The sequence below is a fragment of the Pollachius pollachius genome (genome assembly GCF_949987615.1).
Source record: "Pollachius pollachius genome assembly, chromosome: 16".
In the NCBI taxonomy this organism is placed as follows: Eukaryota; Metazoa; Chordata; class Actinopteri; order Gadiformes; family Gadidae; genus Pollachius; species Pollachius pollachius.
Genome location: NC_136949.1, coordinates 5500437 through 5513649, shown reverse-complemented (window position 1 = coordinate 5513649; position 13213 = coordinate 5500437). Strand labels below are relative to the sequence as shown.

The 13213-nt window shown below is 47.3% G+C and overlaps 1 protein-coding gene across 1 annotated transcript in view; it reads right to left on the bottom strand.

Annotated features, from left to right (window-relative positions):
* Positions 1-13213, bottom strand: part of LOC307088373 (mitogen-activated protein kinase-binding protein 1-like) — a gene marked incomplete at both ends in the record, with an annotated part of 30559 nt that overhangs the window by 7523 nt on the left and 9823 nt on the right. The window contains 14 exons of the mRNA XM_079754230.1: positions 394-600; positions 1538-1733; positions 2205-2303; positions 2984-3047; positions 3383-3494; positions 3775-3850; positions 4290-4411; positions 7095-7165; positions 7588-7713; positions 8261-8352; positions 9162-9376; positions 9485-9646; positions 10858-11068; positions 11866-12014. Coding sequence (XP_079610356.1) covers positions 394-600; positions 1538-1733; positions 2205-2303; positions 2984-3047; positions 3383-3494; positions 3775-3850; positions 4290-4411; positions 7095-7165; positions 7588-7713; positions 8261-8352; positions 9162-9376; positions 9485-9646; positions 10858-11068; positions 11866-12014 — 1902 coding nt within the window. The remainder of the gene's footprint in view (positions 1-393; positions 601-1537; positions 1734-2204; positions 2304-2983; positions 3048-3382; positions 3495-3774; positions 3851-4289; positions 4412-7094; positions 7166-7587; positions 7714-8260; positions 8353-9161; positions 9377-9484; positions 9647-10857; positions 11069-11865; positions 12015-13213) is intronic.

Sequence of the window (13213 nt, the reverse complement as noted above, 5' to 3'; positions counted from 1 at the left end):
ACAGACACACACAAACACACACGTCTCTCCTTTCATCCATCCAAACGCTACACAGCGATGTCCCTGCTCTACGTAGGGCTGTGTGATTAATAAAAAATGTATTGCCATTTCGATTTTCGGGTCAAACGATCACCAAACTAATAAAATCAAGTTGTTTTTTTTGCTGGATACATATTTGACATTATTTCCTATTTGACCACTTTGTTTTTTTTTTTTCAGGCGAAATTTCAAAGTCCTCAGTTCCAATGTATTTGTTTTGGGAGAGAAATGGCGAATAAATGCGTCATGTTTTCAAACTCGAAAATAACCGTTTAAACGATGGTGATTTCAATATCGACCAAAATACTCGTGATGAGGATGTTTCCCAACACCATCAGCCCCAGCCCCACGTACCGGCGCCTGCCTCAGGTCGAGGGTGCTGGCGGGAGCCCGGCTCCGGGGGGCCGGCTCGGGGCTCCTGATGGAGGAGAAGCTGTCCAGCTGCCTGAGGTCCAGCAGGGACCTCACCATGGGCTCCAGGGAGCCCATCCGGTACCTGTAGGACCACCGCCGGCGGGGACGCTGGGCGGGCTCCGGGGTCACAGGGCTGCACGGCGCCACCTGGGGGAAGGGAGGGAGGGTCAAAAGATTTCTAAAGTAATATAATCGAGTTGAAACTATATAAATATAATTATTATTTTTAAATTATATTTATAATTCCAGCTGGATACATATTTGTATATTATTTTCGATTTTAACATTATGTGTATTTTTTGAGGGAGAATTTCAGATTTCTCAGTTATGTTTTCAAACAAAATAATAACCGTTTGAATAATCGCGATTTCAATATTGACAAAAATAATTGTGATTATGATTTTTTCCATTATCGAGCAGCCCTAGTTTCAGTAGATTAAGAGGCTAGGAGCTCTATTGTGCACTGAATGTCTTATTTATGACTGAAGAGAAGCAATTCGGCTGGAAGGGTCTGTATTACTGCCTGTATGTGTTCCTGTTTAAATAGGCATCGAGTGATAATAAAAATAATACTTAAGGTTGGAGGAAGTAGACCTTGTTTTAAAACACATACAAGAAAGTTGGCGGTCTTTGATTCAATAGAGCACGACATGGGGCCATGTTTAATTTAAAGGCTTATTCTTTACCAAAAACACTTAAGTTTGTGATAATAATTGCAATATTCACCGACCTTAGGGGAATCCCAGGCCTGCATCGGCTCCGAGACACCTGTGGTGCGATAGATTAGGAAACTCTGTGTTACCATAATGATCAATGATATTGATCATAGTTATACATAACAAGAATCAGTTGCATAATAACTAGCCAACTAACAAACCCTACCATAATAAAAATCATAATATCAATCACTGGCTTAACCACAATCCATGGCAAAATTACTTGCATAATAACAAGCACTATCATAATAAGTAGCATAACAACAATCAATCGCGTAATAAACAGCACGATGAAGATCATTATCATAACAATGAACAAAACTAGCATAAGAACAATAACTAGAATAGTCATGTGACAATCACATGACCAGGAGCACGGCAGCACCTGCTTCCTCCCCTCCATTGCTGCTGGTGTTGTCGGTTGGTGTCGAGGTGCTGCTAAGGGAGTCGCCGTCGTCGGGTGGGTCAGGTTCGGCCTCAGGCTCCTCCTCCTCCTCCTCCTCGTGGTCATGGTCGCTGTCGGAGGAGAGGCCCACCTGGGTGGGAGCGCCGTAGCCCCCCCCCCTGTCCACAGCGAGTCACGCGGTCAGTAATACAGTAGAGGAGAGTCCGTAGTCAATAGAGGCACACAGGCATGCTCTAGTGGTCGATCGGCTACGGGTGTCTGGGTGTGTTGGTGTGAAAATGTCTTACGCCCTAATCTAGATGTCGCAGGGCTTTGTGCGTGTGTGTGTGTGTGTGTGTGTGTGTGTGTGTGTGCGTGTGTGTGTACGTATCTTACATGGTGGAGGGGCTATCACTGTGAGTCTGTGTGTGTGTGTCTTACATGGTGGAGGGGCCATCACTGTGTGCGTGTGTGCGTGTGTGCGTTTGTGTCTTACATTGTGGTGGGCCTGTCACTGTGAGTCTGTGTGTATGAGTCTGTGTGTGTGTCTTACCAGGTGGAGGGGCTATCACTGTAAGTCTGTCTGTGAGTCTGTGCGTGTGAGTCTGTGTGGGTGAGTCTGTGCGTGTGCGTCTGTGTGTGCGTCTTACGTGCTGGAGGGGCTCCATCCTGGTGAGTTCCTCAGCTGGCAGAGTCTCTCTCTCATGTTCATGGTGAGCTCAGCAGACAGCCTCCATACGAAGATACAGCTGGGGGAGGCAACACAACACCAACCTCAGCACCTTGTTTCTTGCTAACACGTGTTAGCTCACTGCTACGGTTTGCTGTTTTATCCTGTGTTCATAGTTGTGAAGAATATTCCCACTATCAGCATTTTCACATGGAGGCATGTCTAAGTATTTTTTTTTTTCGACTTAGTATCTTCCCTCAGCCATCGTAATGGGACTCAAAGCAACGGCCAACTGCCTAAACCCGACCACTCCGTTGCCTTTCATCTGACCCCTTCGGCAGAAGGGTTGCATTGAAACCCACCGTGAAGACTACTGGCAACTACGCAGTAGCGTGCATGTTCTGTGATTGTGTGAGATGCAGGCGCTAGACTCGTGGTGCTAGTCCGCCCCTCCCACACCCCCCGCTGATTTGCTGGTAGTTTGCTAGCAGCGCACAACCAATCAGAGGCCAGACGCCAACGCTCTCAGACTTTGCATGTTGAATCAGACCAGACACCGTCCGCTCTGTTCCGAAAGCATCCAACACAGCTGAACACAGAACAGATTTGCTCCCGAACTCGTCCGAGTCTCCCCAAACGTTTCATGTGGCCAACGGTTGGGCCGGTGTGTAGCGGCCGTATCAGACATTGTATCCGGTAGGCGGATGTCAATCCCTTCGCTGGGAGGATTCCTCAGCAGGCAGGCAGAACATGGCTCACCTGTCCCCGGAGACCGAGATCAGGCGTGTGCAGTCGTTGGTAAACTTCATCCCCGTGACGACCTCTGCAGGTTAACAAACATAAGCAGGGTGTTTTTTTATTATTATTGCTAGAATCTAATGTGATTTCACTTTTGTGTGAGTGTGTGTGTGTGTGTGTGTGTGTGTGTGTGTGTGTGTGTGTGTGTGAGTGTGTGTGTGAGTGTGAGTGTGAGGGGGCGGGGGGGGGTGTGAGTGTGTGAGAGAGAGAGAGAGAGAGAGAGAGAGAGAGACAGAGACAGAGAGACAGAGATTGTGTGATAGTGTGTGTCTGTGTGTGAGTGAGTGTGTGTGTGAGTGAGTGTGTGGGTGAGTGAGAAAGAGGGACCGAGAGTGTGTGTGTCTGTGTGTGTCTGTGTACCTGAGTGCCCAAACATGTTAGCTACACACTCTCCTGTGTGGAAGTCAAAGATGCTGATGTTCTTGTCTGAGCAGCTGGTGGCCAAGTAGAGACCAGATGGATCCATTTGGACCTGACAAACAAAAACACGTAATTATCCTCAGACACCTTTAAAACGTACCTTCCACATTTGACTAATTAACGTTAATATTAACCCTCACTTTTTCCCCACAAATGAACCGTTGTGAAACCCTGTCCCAACTAACGCTTTTCAAAATAGATTGACCAACATCTGCCCGCTCTGCTACACATTTCAATGCAAAACCATTTTTCCATATAAGAAAAGACAGAGTTGGGGTTAAAGGCTTCCAGTACCCAATGAGTGGTAGAGGCGGTATGAAGGGGCAGGTTACCTTGAGCAGACTCCCGTCTTCACTCACTGAGCCTTTGTACAGCTTCTTCTGCTTCCCAGTGCTGATGTTGAAGATCCTGGAGAGAGGAGGGGAGGAGGACATGATAGGACATGAGGACCATTTACGCATTTTGTCCTAGACACACATACACACACACACACACACACACTCACACACACAATCATCTTCATGCATCATTATCATCTTAGTCAACCACACTCCATCACACACATACACACAAACACGCACACACACATCCATAAACATATAATAGCACACGCAAATTCCATCAGACACACACACATGCAGACTCACACAAACATACACACACACACACACACACACACACACACACACACACATACACAGACAAACACACACACACACACACACACACACACACACACACACAGACAAACACACACACACAGACAAACATACAGACACACACACACACACACACACACACACACACACACACACACACACACACACACACACACACACACACAGACCTGATGCCCCGGTCCTGGCAGCCCACTGCAGCGTACTTGCAGGTGGGATCCACTCCCATGTCGTACAGGGTGGTCTTCCCCGAGACATGGTGGGATCGCCGGAACTCTGTCCCTGAGTGCGTCTGAGGGGACAAACAAGGCAAAATAAAGACAAATAACTCCACATCGTCATGGTATCGCCATCACGCAGTAAACCATGCTCCAACAAAGTAACCACTGTGTGTGTGTGTGTGTGTGAGTGTGTGTGTGTGTGTGTGTGTGTGTGTGTGTGTGTGTGTGTGTGCAGAGAACATGGCATTGAAAGGCCGACATGAAATAGGTTTTTCCTCCTCTAACTCAGGACGCACAACATATCACAACATCTTTCATCTGAACAATAGATCACTCAGGTTCTTAACCAGACCAGACCATAACCAGAATGGTCCGACCATAACCAGAAGAAGCAGAACTGTCGATTGATACAGTGAAAAGTTACAGGCCCTAAGAAGAGATTGGCTCCTCGTTGTGCTAGTGCTAACAGGGGATGTATATCGGCGTCCATTTATTAGTCAACAATAAAAAGGTCAAGAAAATAACGACAGTAACATAAGTGAAATCAAATAAGGCATTGTAAAACCACTGACAAAACGAAATAGCACACTCGGAAACCTTGTTGTACTAACCTGTAGTAAAATAATTTAAGGTCATTTTATAGCCAGTAGTCAAATTAAATAAGTAGTTGTTAAACAAGTAGTGAATGGAAATAAGACATTGTTAAACTGTTAGTCAATTTAAATAAGAAAGGACAACAATGACGCAGAAAGGACACAGTGAGTGGCATTTCAAATCCAAAAGGGCAGGATGCATTATGAAATGCTGCAACCAACACAGTCCATAAAGCAGGGCTGATGTGGAATAGCTCTACCAACATATGGGCATGAAGTGACAGAGGACAATAGCCCTCTGTAGACCAGAACAACTTTCTACTACAATGTGAGCTTGTCGTAGCGGTAGAAAACATCATGGGAAAGTGGGACTCAAATGGTGGATACAGTACACAACAGAAATGGAAGAACAAATGTAATAATTCAATGTAATTTTAAAAATATTATTATTATTAAATAATAATTAATGGTGAGTCTGCCAACTGGACTAATTTTAATTATGCCTAAGGACATATTTGACACATATAACACATTTAACACATGTATATATATAATATGCCTAAAGGCATATTTAACATTAGTTGTTCATATGTGAACCTATTTTAGCCCAACCCTTCATCTATCTATCTTTTTCAATGCTCTGCTGCCAAAACCTAGGACTTACAGAACATTCATGAACAGCGTTGGTATTAGGGTTAGAGATTGACCCAGTTTTGTTTCTGTAGGGCCCCCACAACCTTTGACCCTAAACAGGCCTTTCAGAGATACATTCCTAGTTCAAATATTTTGTCGAGGGGGGGTTGGGGAACTTCATAGGTTACATGAAAATAAATGTTGGAAAAACCACACCGTTTTTAAATATTGTCGAACAAACAAGTCGACTCATTAAGTCATCTGGGGGTGTTGTCAACCAAACAGCCTTTGCCGTTTGCATAACTGAGGGCTAATCATGTCTGTGGCCTATATCGCAGACTCCTTAAGACGATGAAGTATGCGAACGTTGTTTATTAATTAGCGAACAGGAAAGATTACAGCAGTGTGGAAGTTTCAGAGAATCTAGAGGAAAAATAGCTAGGCATTAATGAGAGTTTGAATCCGTGTGTAACCCATAATCAAAGGAAACGTTGCTTGTGAATAAGCGTTAGATGTCACAATCACTACATTTAAGGCAAAAGTAATAATACAATTATTTTATATATTTTCCTTATAACATAGTCTACATTTAATCTACATTTATATTTATTTCATTTCCTTCATTTATATATTTATATGCTATCACTCTCTCACAAGTATTTTCTTACTAACTTCTTAAACACACACACAGCCCATTTTAATATATTTCCTAACCCTTTCAACGATATTACATTTTTCTTTGAAATGAATAATAAACTAATTCCTCTGATACAGCAGGGCCGCCTCGTTCTTTCAAAGAAGGGAATAAGCAACTCAACTCTTTAGAGCAACTACTTTTGCTGATTAAATTATTCACAAGAAAGACGTAAAAATAGACGTGAAGTGTGCTTTAAAATCATCTGCGCTCGGACAGTGAAGAACGCCACTCATCGCTGAGCGGAGAGCTCTGATGTGTGTGTCTCATGTTCACAGATACAACCGTCACCGCCAACTTCACAAACCCATCCTCAAGTGTGTGTTTTCTTTTTAAACTATTCTCTAATGGAGACCAAAGCCTCTCCTTGCAAGTATGTGTTGAAAATGAATGTGGAATAAAAGTACTAAAGCACTTCAGACATGCAAGCTGATGTGCAGTGATGGGTGCAGTAATTTTAGATTGACTAGTGATGCTGGATTCATAGGCGCAGAGGTATAGATTGACTAGTATTGCCTTGCTAAGCCTTCAGAGGAGCAGTGATAGTTCTGCCTTGTTACGCCTTTGTTGGTGCAATGATCTTGATTGATTGGTGAAGTCTGGTTAGGCCTTCATAAGAGCCATGATCTGGATTGACTAGTGATGCCTTGTTATGCCTTTGTCAGTTAAATTATCTTGATTGACTAGTGATGCCTTGTTATGCCTTTCTATGTTAAATTATCTCGATTGACTAGTAATGCCTTGTTTGCCTTCCTAGGTGACCTAGATAGGCTCTTTAAATAGAGAAGTGGCTATGAGATTGAGTGAAAGGTAAAAACAAACTAGAACTCTTACCGTGTGTGCCGTGCGGAAGTAGATGCTCTTGTCCGCCCCACAGCTGATTAACCTCACATTGTTGTCTTTGGCTAAAGAAAACAAAGTTGGAGGTAGCTTAGTGGAAGTAGGTCGGAGATAATGGATCACAAACATTTATGACTAGATGGTTCTAAAGGTACTGGGTACTAAATGTACCATTACATATAGAATGTACTACAATACTATATACTATTTAGACAGCTTTATCCAAAGCAACTGAGGTATACAGGGAATGGGTTAACCTGGTGATTGTGAGTGCTTGGCCCTTGGTTCTGTGAACATCCTTACTGTACCGACAGCGATATCTTGTTTCTTTCTTCTGACAAATTAACTTATAGTAAGGCACTTTGGATCAAAGCCTCTCCTGCCCTAAATGTAATGTAGTGTAAGGTATTCGGCGGGGGGGGGGGGGGGGGGGGGGGGGGGGGGGGGGGGTGGGGGGGAGACTACGAAGGGAGGGGGCGCGCCTCACCGGCGAAGCGCACGGCGGTGATAGAGGAGGAGTGCTCGTCCAGCGTCTGCAGCAGGCGGTAGGCGTTCCCCGCGTCGTACACGTGGATGAGCCGGTCCCTGCTGGCCGAGGCGAGGAGCTCCAGACCTGGGGGAGGCGGCGAGGTTTACATGCTGTCTGTGTGCTGCCGCATGGAGGACAGCTATGCTGTGGCGCTGCCGTCCGTGCTGATACATGGGAGTCTCAGGTGGATACGTGCACGTATGTGCAGGCTACACACAAATGCAAGCACACACACCCTTATGAATGCAAACACAGACAGACCCACACACACACAGACATATGCACGCACACACATAAAAACACTAATGAATGCAAGCGCAGACAGACAGACACAAACAGGCACCACACACACACACAAACACACTAATGAATGCTTACACAGAGACAGACACACACACACAAACACATGCACACACACTTATGAGTGCAAAACCGACAGACACACGCACACATAAACACATGCACACACATACTTATTAATGCAAACACTGACACACATAGCACACACACGCCCATATATGCAAACACTAACTCACTTACCCACTCTCCGCACACACACACACACACACACACACACACACACACACACACACACACACACACACACACACACACACACACACACACACACCTGTTTCTAGTTGGGAGTACTCCAGACACAGAATCTCTCCTTCGTGGGCGTCTACTTTCAGAATCTCCTTCCTGCTGCCGAGGTCGTGAACCCTGTCAGGACATTACAAAGTTAGTCCAAAAAAACTATTTAACCCAAAATAATGGATATCCTTTATTATTTATTATATCATCAATTCTCCAGTGCAATTGGGAAATTAGATGTGTCTACTTCAAAGTTAACTGATCTCATATTCTTCTTTTTCTATTCATGACTAATGATGGATGATCAACAAATCATTGATCATCCAACATTAATTTTAGTCTCTTCAGAACACATCCTCCATTTTCGATCTTTGGATCCTCGTCCTCCCCCTCCCCCTCGTCCTCCCCTCGTTCCTCCTCCCTCTCCTCCTCCCCCTCCCCCTCCTCCTCCCTCTCCTCCTCCTCCTCCCCCTCCTCCTTCCTCTCCCCCTCCTCCTCCCCCTCCTCCTCCTCCTCCCTCTCCCCTTCCTCCTCCTCCTCCCTCTCCCCCTCCTCCTCCTCCTCCCCCTCCTCCTCCTCCCCCTCCTCCTCCCCCTCCTCCTCCTCCTCCCTCTCCCCCTCCTCCTCCTCCTCCTCCTCATCCCTCTCCTCCCCCTCCTCCTCCTCCCCCTCCTCCTCCCCCTCCTCCTCCTCCTCCTCCCCCTCCTCCTTCTCCCCCCTCTCCCCCTCCTCCTCCTCCACTCCCCCTCCTCCTCCCCCTCCTCCTCCTCCTCCTCCTCCCCCTCCTCCTTCCCCTCCTCCTCCTCCTCCTCCTCCCTCTCCCCCTCCTCCCCCTCCTCCTCCTCCTCCCCCTCCTCCTCCTCCTCCCCCCCCCCTCCTCCTCCTCCTCCTCCCCCCCCTCCTCCTCCTCCTCCTCCCCCTCCTCCTCCTCCTCCTACCTCAGCCTGCCGTTCCGGTCTCCAGAGGCCAGGTGTTTCCCATCCGGACTGACGCAGATGCTCCTGATCCCGGCCCTGTTCTCCCCGGTCGCCCCGTCGCCCGCAGTACCGTCAGCCTCCAGCAGGGAGCTGGGGCTGGAGGTGGTGGGGCTACTGGTGGTGGGGGTTGTGGTGGGGGCTGCGCTCTCATCCGTGTAGATCACACCCATCAGATCCTAGATCAGTTGAACACAAAACGTCAAAAACGGAGGGAGAGTCTGTCGGACAGGGGGGTTTTATTTCCAACTGCCCGAGGGAATGAGCGGGCTGGACAGGAAGCTCACGCTGCTCAGGAGGTGGGGTTGGTGGTGTTGGTGGGGTTGGTGCAGGGGAGCGTGACGGAGGCCCTCCGTGCACCACTGGCGGATGGTGCTGTCGGCGGAGCAACTGAAAAACGTGGAGGTCGCCGGAACGCCGCTTGACTGCCCAGAAACGTCCGGTAACATCTGAAGGAAATGAACACGGTGAGGGGGGCTTGGATGGATACTTTTTTATTCATAATCAATTGATCATCTCTTTTTCCTCCTTTTCTCATTCTCTTTTCCAAATTTCCAAAATGTATATTTTGACATTAAGTTTTTTCAAGTGCAGTGCCCGTTCGAAATGGGAAATTTGGAAGGGGCGGATTGTTGCAGCTTTCTCGAGAACCGCTCATCCAGACAGCTTCACACCGGACCCTGCACTCCTGCAGGTCATCATTAAAACACCCGCCAAGTGCGAAGGCGATGATCGGATGAACGGTTGTCGAGAACAGACATACATTCATATACACATACATATGTATATACGTAGAGATATATAGACACACAGACATTAACAGACTTCTGTAATTAGATTTTAATTAAAGCTTCACTTTGTATAGCCGGGGGCTGGAGAGAGCTCCGTGGTGTTGGCTATAGTCTGACTCATCCCCATGATGGACAGTAATGACGCCTGCATTACCAGGGAACAGCCAGTTTAAGGTCTGCCACTGAACTCATGTCACGGTAAATTGACAATTAATAATCCGATAGCAGAGAATGGAATTAGGCCGGGGCATAATTGTCTGTGGAACAGACGTATTAGAAGGGAAAATAGGGCAGGCCTTAATAGACACATTATGTTTGAGTCGTGCCGTAACATAATGATTATGTTAGCAGTTTTGCAGACTTCAAACACACGCTGACGCACGCACACACATGGACACACATAGAGACAGACACAGACACACATGCATATACATAGACACACCCTACCCCCGATCAGACTAACACACACACACAGACACACACACACACACACACACACACACACACACACACACACACACACATACACACGGACACACGCGCATATACATAGACCCCTTCCCCCCGGTCATACAAGCACAACCACACACACACACACACAGACCGACAAACACACACACACACACACATAGACACACACATAAATAGACACACACATACACACGCCCATACACACAAACAAACACACACAGGCGCACATGGAAAAGCAAACTCGGTACAGACGGTAAGGAACATCATTTTCCGCGCCTTGATTATTGTGTTTACCGTCTGAGCTGTGGTCTGAGCCGTTCATCTGAATGTGAATTGGATTTTGCTCAAATCGTTTATTCTGATTGTCAGGTACAATAGGGGAGAGGAGGCGGGCGGGCTCCCGGTCTCACCTGCAGGTCCCACACACCGGCGGCGTGGTAGAGCGCCGAGTGCACCTTGGCCACGCGGCGCACGTCACGCACGTCCCACACGCACACGCTGTGGTCGGCGTACACGCAGCTCAGCCAGCGGCTGGCGGGGTCGTAGGTCACCGCCACTGTGTCCGGGTAGCGGGCGGCGGGGGCGTTGGTGTTGGTGTTGGGGAGAGGGCTGCCGTTGAGGAGCGATGCAGAGAAGGATATGAATTGAAGAGACGGGTTCCGTGTTCGATCCCCAAGGTCCACAGGCTAACCTGTAGGCAACTTTCAGCAAGACACTCTGACCAGTACCTGGTCTTTAATGATCTGTCTCTCACTGTCTAACCCCACCCTGTTTCTGAATGACCTGTCTCTGTATCCGCTGTCTAACCCCTACCTGCTCATTAATGGCCTTTCTCTGTACTCACTGTCTAATCCCTACTACCTGGTTCTTAACTCACTGTCTAACCCCTACCTGCTCATTAATGGCCTTTCTCTGTACTCACTGTCTAATCCCTACTACCTGGTTCTTAACTCACTGTCTAACCCCTACCTGCTCCTTAATGAGCTGTCTCTGTATTCACTGTCTAACCCCTTCCTAATCCTTAATGACCTGGTTCTTTACTCACTGTCTAACCCCTACCTGCTCCTTAATGGCCTGTCTCTGTATGTACAGTCTAACCCCTACCTGCTCCTTAATGGCCTGTCCTTTACTGTCTTACCCCTTCCTAATCCTTAATGACCTGGTTCTTTACTCAATGTCTAACCCCTACCTGCTCCTTAATTACATACATCTGTACCCTGTAATTCACTACTGATGCAAACACTAAATCAAAATTAGTTCAGGCCACATAGGGGAAATTTTTAGGTCATGTGACTGCAATGTAAGGCTTTGAGAGGGCAAATCAAGACTTTTTAAAACAGCGGTTGATCGGAGTCAGAAAAGCCTCAGGTACCAACCGACCAATAAGGGCAGAGCATGAGCCTCACCTGGCGCCGACGTGGGAGCCCAGGGGGTGTGGCCTGGGCAGCGTGCCCAGGAAGCTGAGGTCCACGGGGCTGAAGCAGCGCACGGTCCCGTCGGCGCCGCCACAGAAGACGACGCCGTCGGACAGCGACAGGGACTGGGCCGCGCCCGTCTGCACAGGACACCAGAGGGTCATTAATCATCGATCACACGTCAGGGGTCCGCACGTGGGAGGGTTCATGACTCGTCCCGGGGGACTGACACAGGACTAACCCTTAGTAGAAGTAGTAATAGTAGTCTTAATAGTAGCAGTAGTAGTATTGGTAGTAGTAGTAGTAGTAGTGGTGGTGGTAGTAGTAGAGGTAATAGTAGTCGTAATAGAAGTAATAGTAGTGATAGTAGTAGCAGTAGTCCTACTACCACGGCAGTGGTAGTAGTAGTAGTAGTAGTAGCAGCTAATGCGGAAAAACGTGTAATGCAGAAAAACGTGGACCATGTGGACCCTCAGAGCTGATCTTCATCAGCTAGCTGTCAAACATTTGGCTCGGTAACAGCCACACAACCAGCATGAATAATAACACACAGTAGGTCTCGGCAGTCCGCACACGTAACATCCTCCAGACACACATTGCGTCTCGTGGCTGTGCTTAATCCCAGTGGATCAGCGTTGCCAGGATATAGAAAACTTCAAAGCCTCTCCGGGGTACTCCACACAGACACACACGCACAGGCACACACACACACACACACACACACGCAGACACAGACACGCACACACACACACATACATATTCACATACACATACACGCAGAAACAGACATACACGCAGAAACAGACACACACGCACACAGACACACAGACACACAGACACACACACGCACAGCCGTGAGTCTGACCCTGTCTACAGGAGAAATCATTACATACCGTTCAGTTGTGACTAGCGGCGAGCCTATTTATGCTAATTATATGGATTGAACGATCAACACGGGCAGAGACACCGCAACCCGTAGCATTGCGTAAGCGATGTGTATTATTAAGATCGTTGTCTGAAGAATAAGGGAGGGGAGGGGGCGTGGTTGTCTGGATCCGACTGGAAGACCATTTAGTGAGTGTCGATTGTTGTCGGCACTCTTCAGCCTCAAAGACCCGTGACGACAAGACATTACAGCAGACAAAAGAGTTAGTTTCACCGTCTTAAAGACACTCAACGGGTTAATTAAACAAGAGACTCAACGGGTTAATTAATTTAATTATTATTTAATGGTGATATATAATACCACCGGGTGTGAGTGTGATGAGTCATTGCAAGACATTTTGAAAATTGTCCTCTTCTGACATCACAAGTGGGCGTGTCCACCTAGATGTGTGAC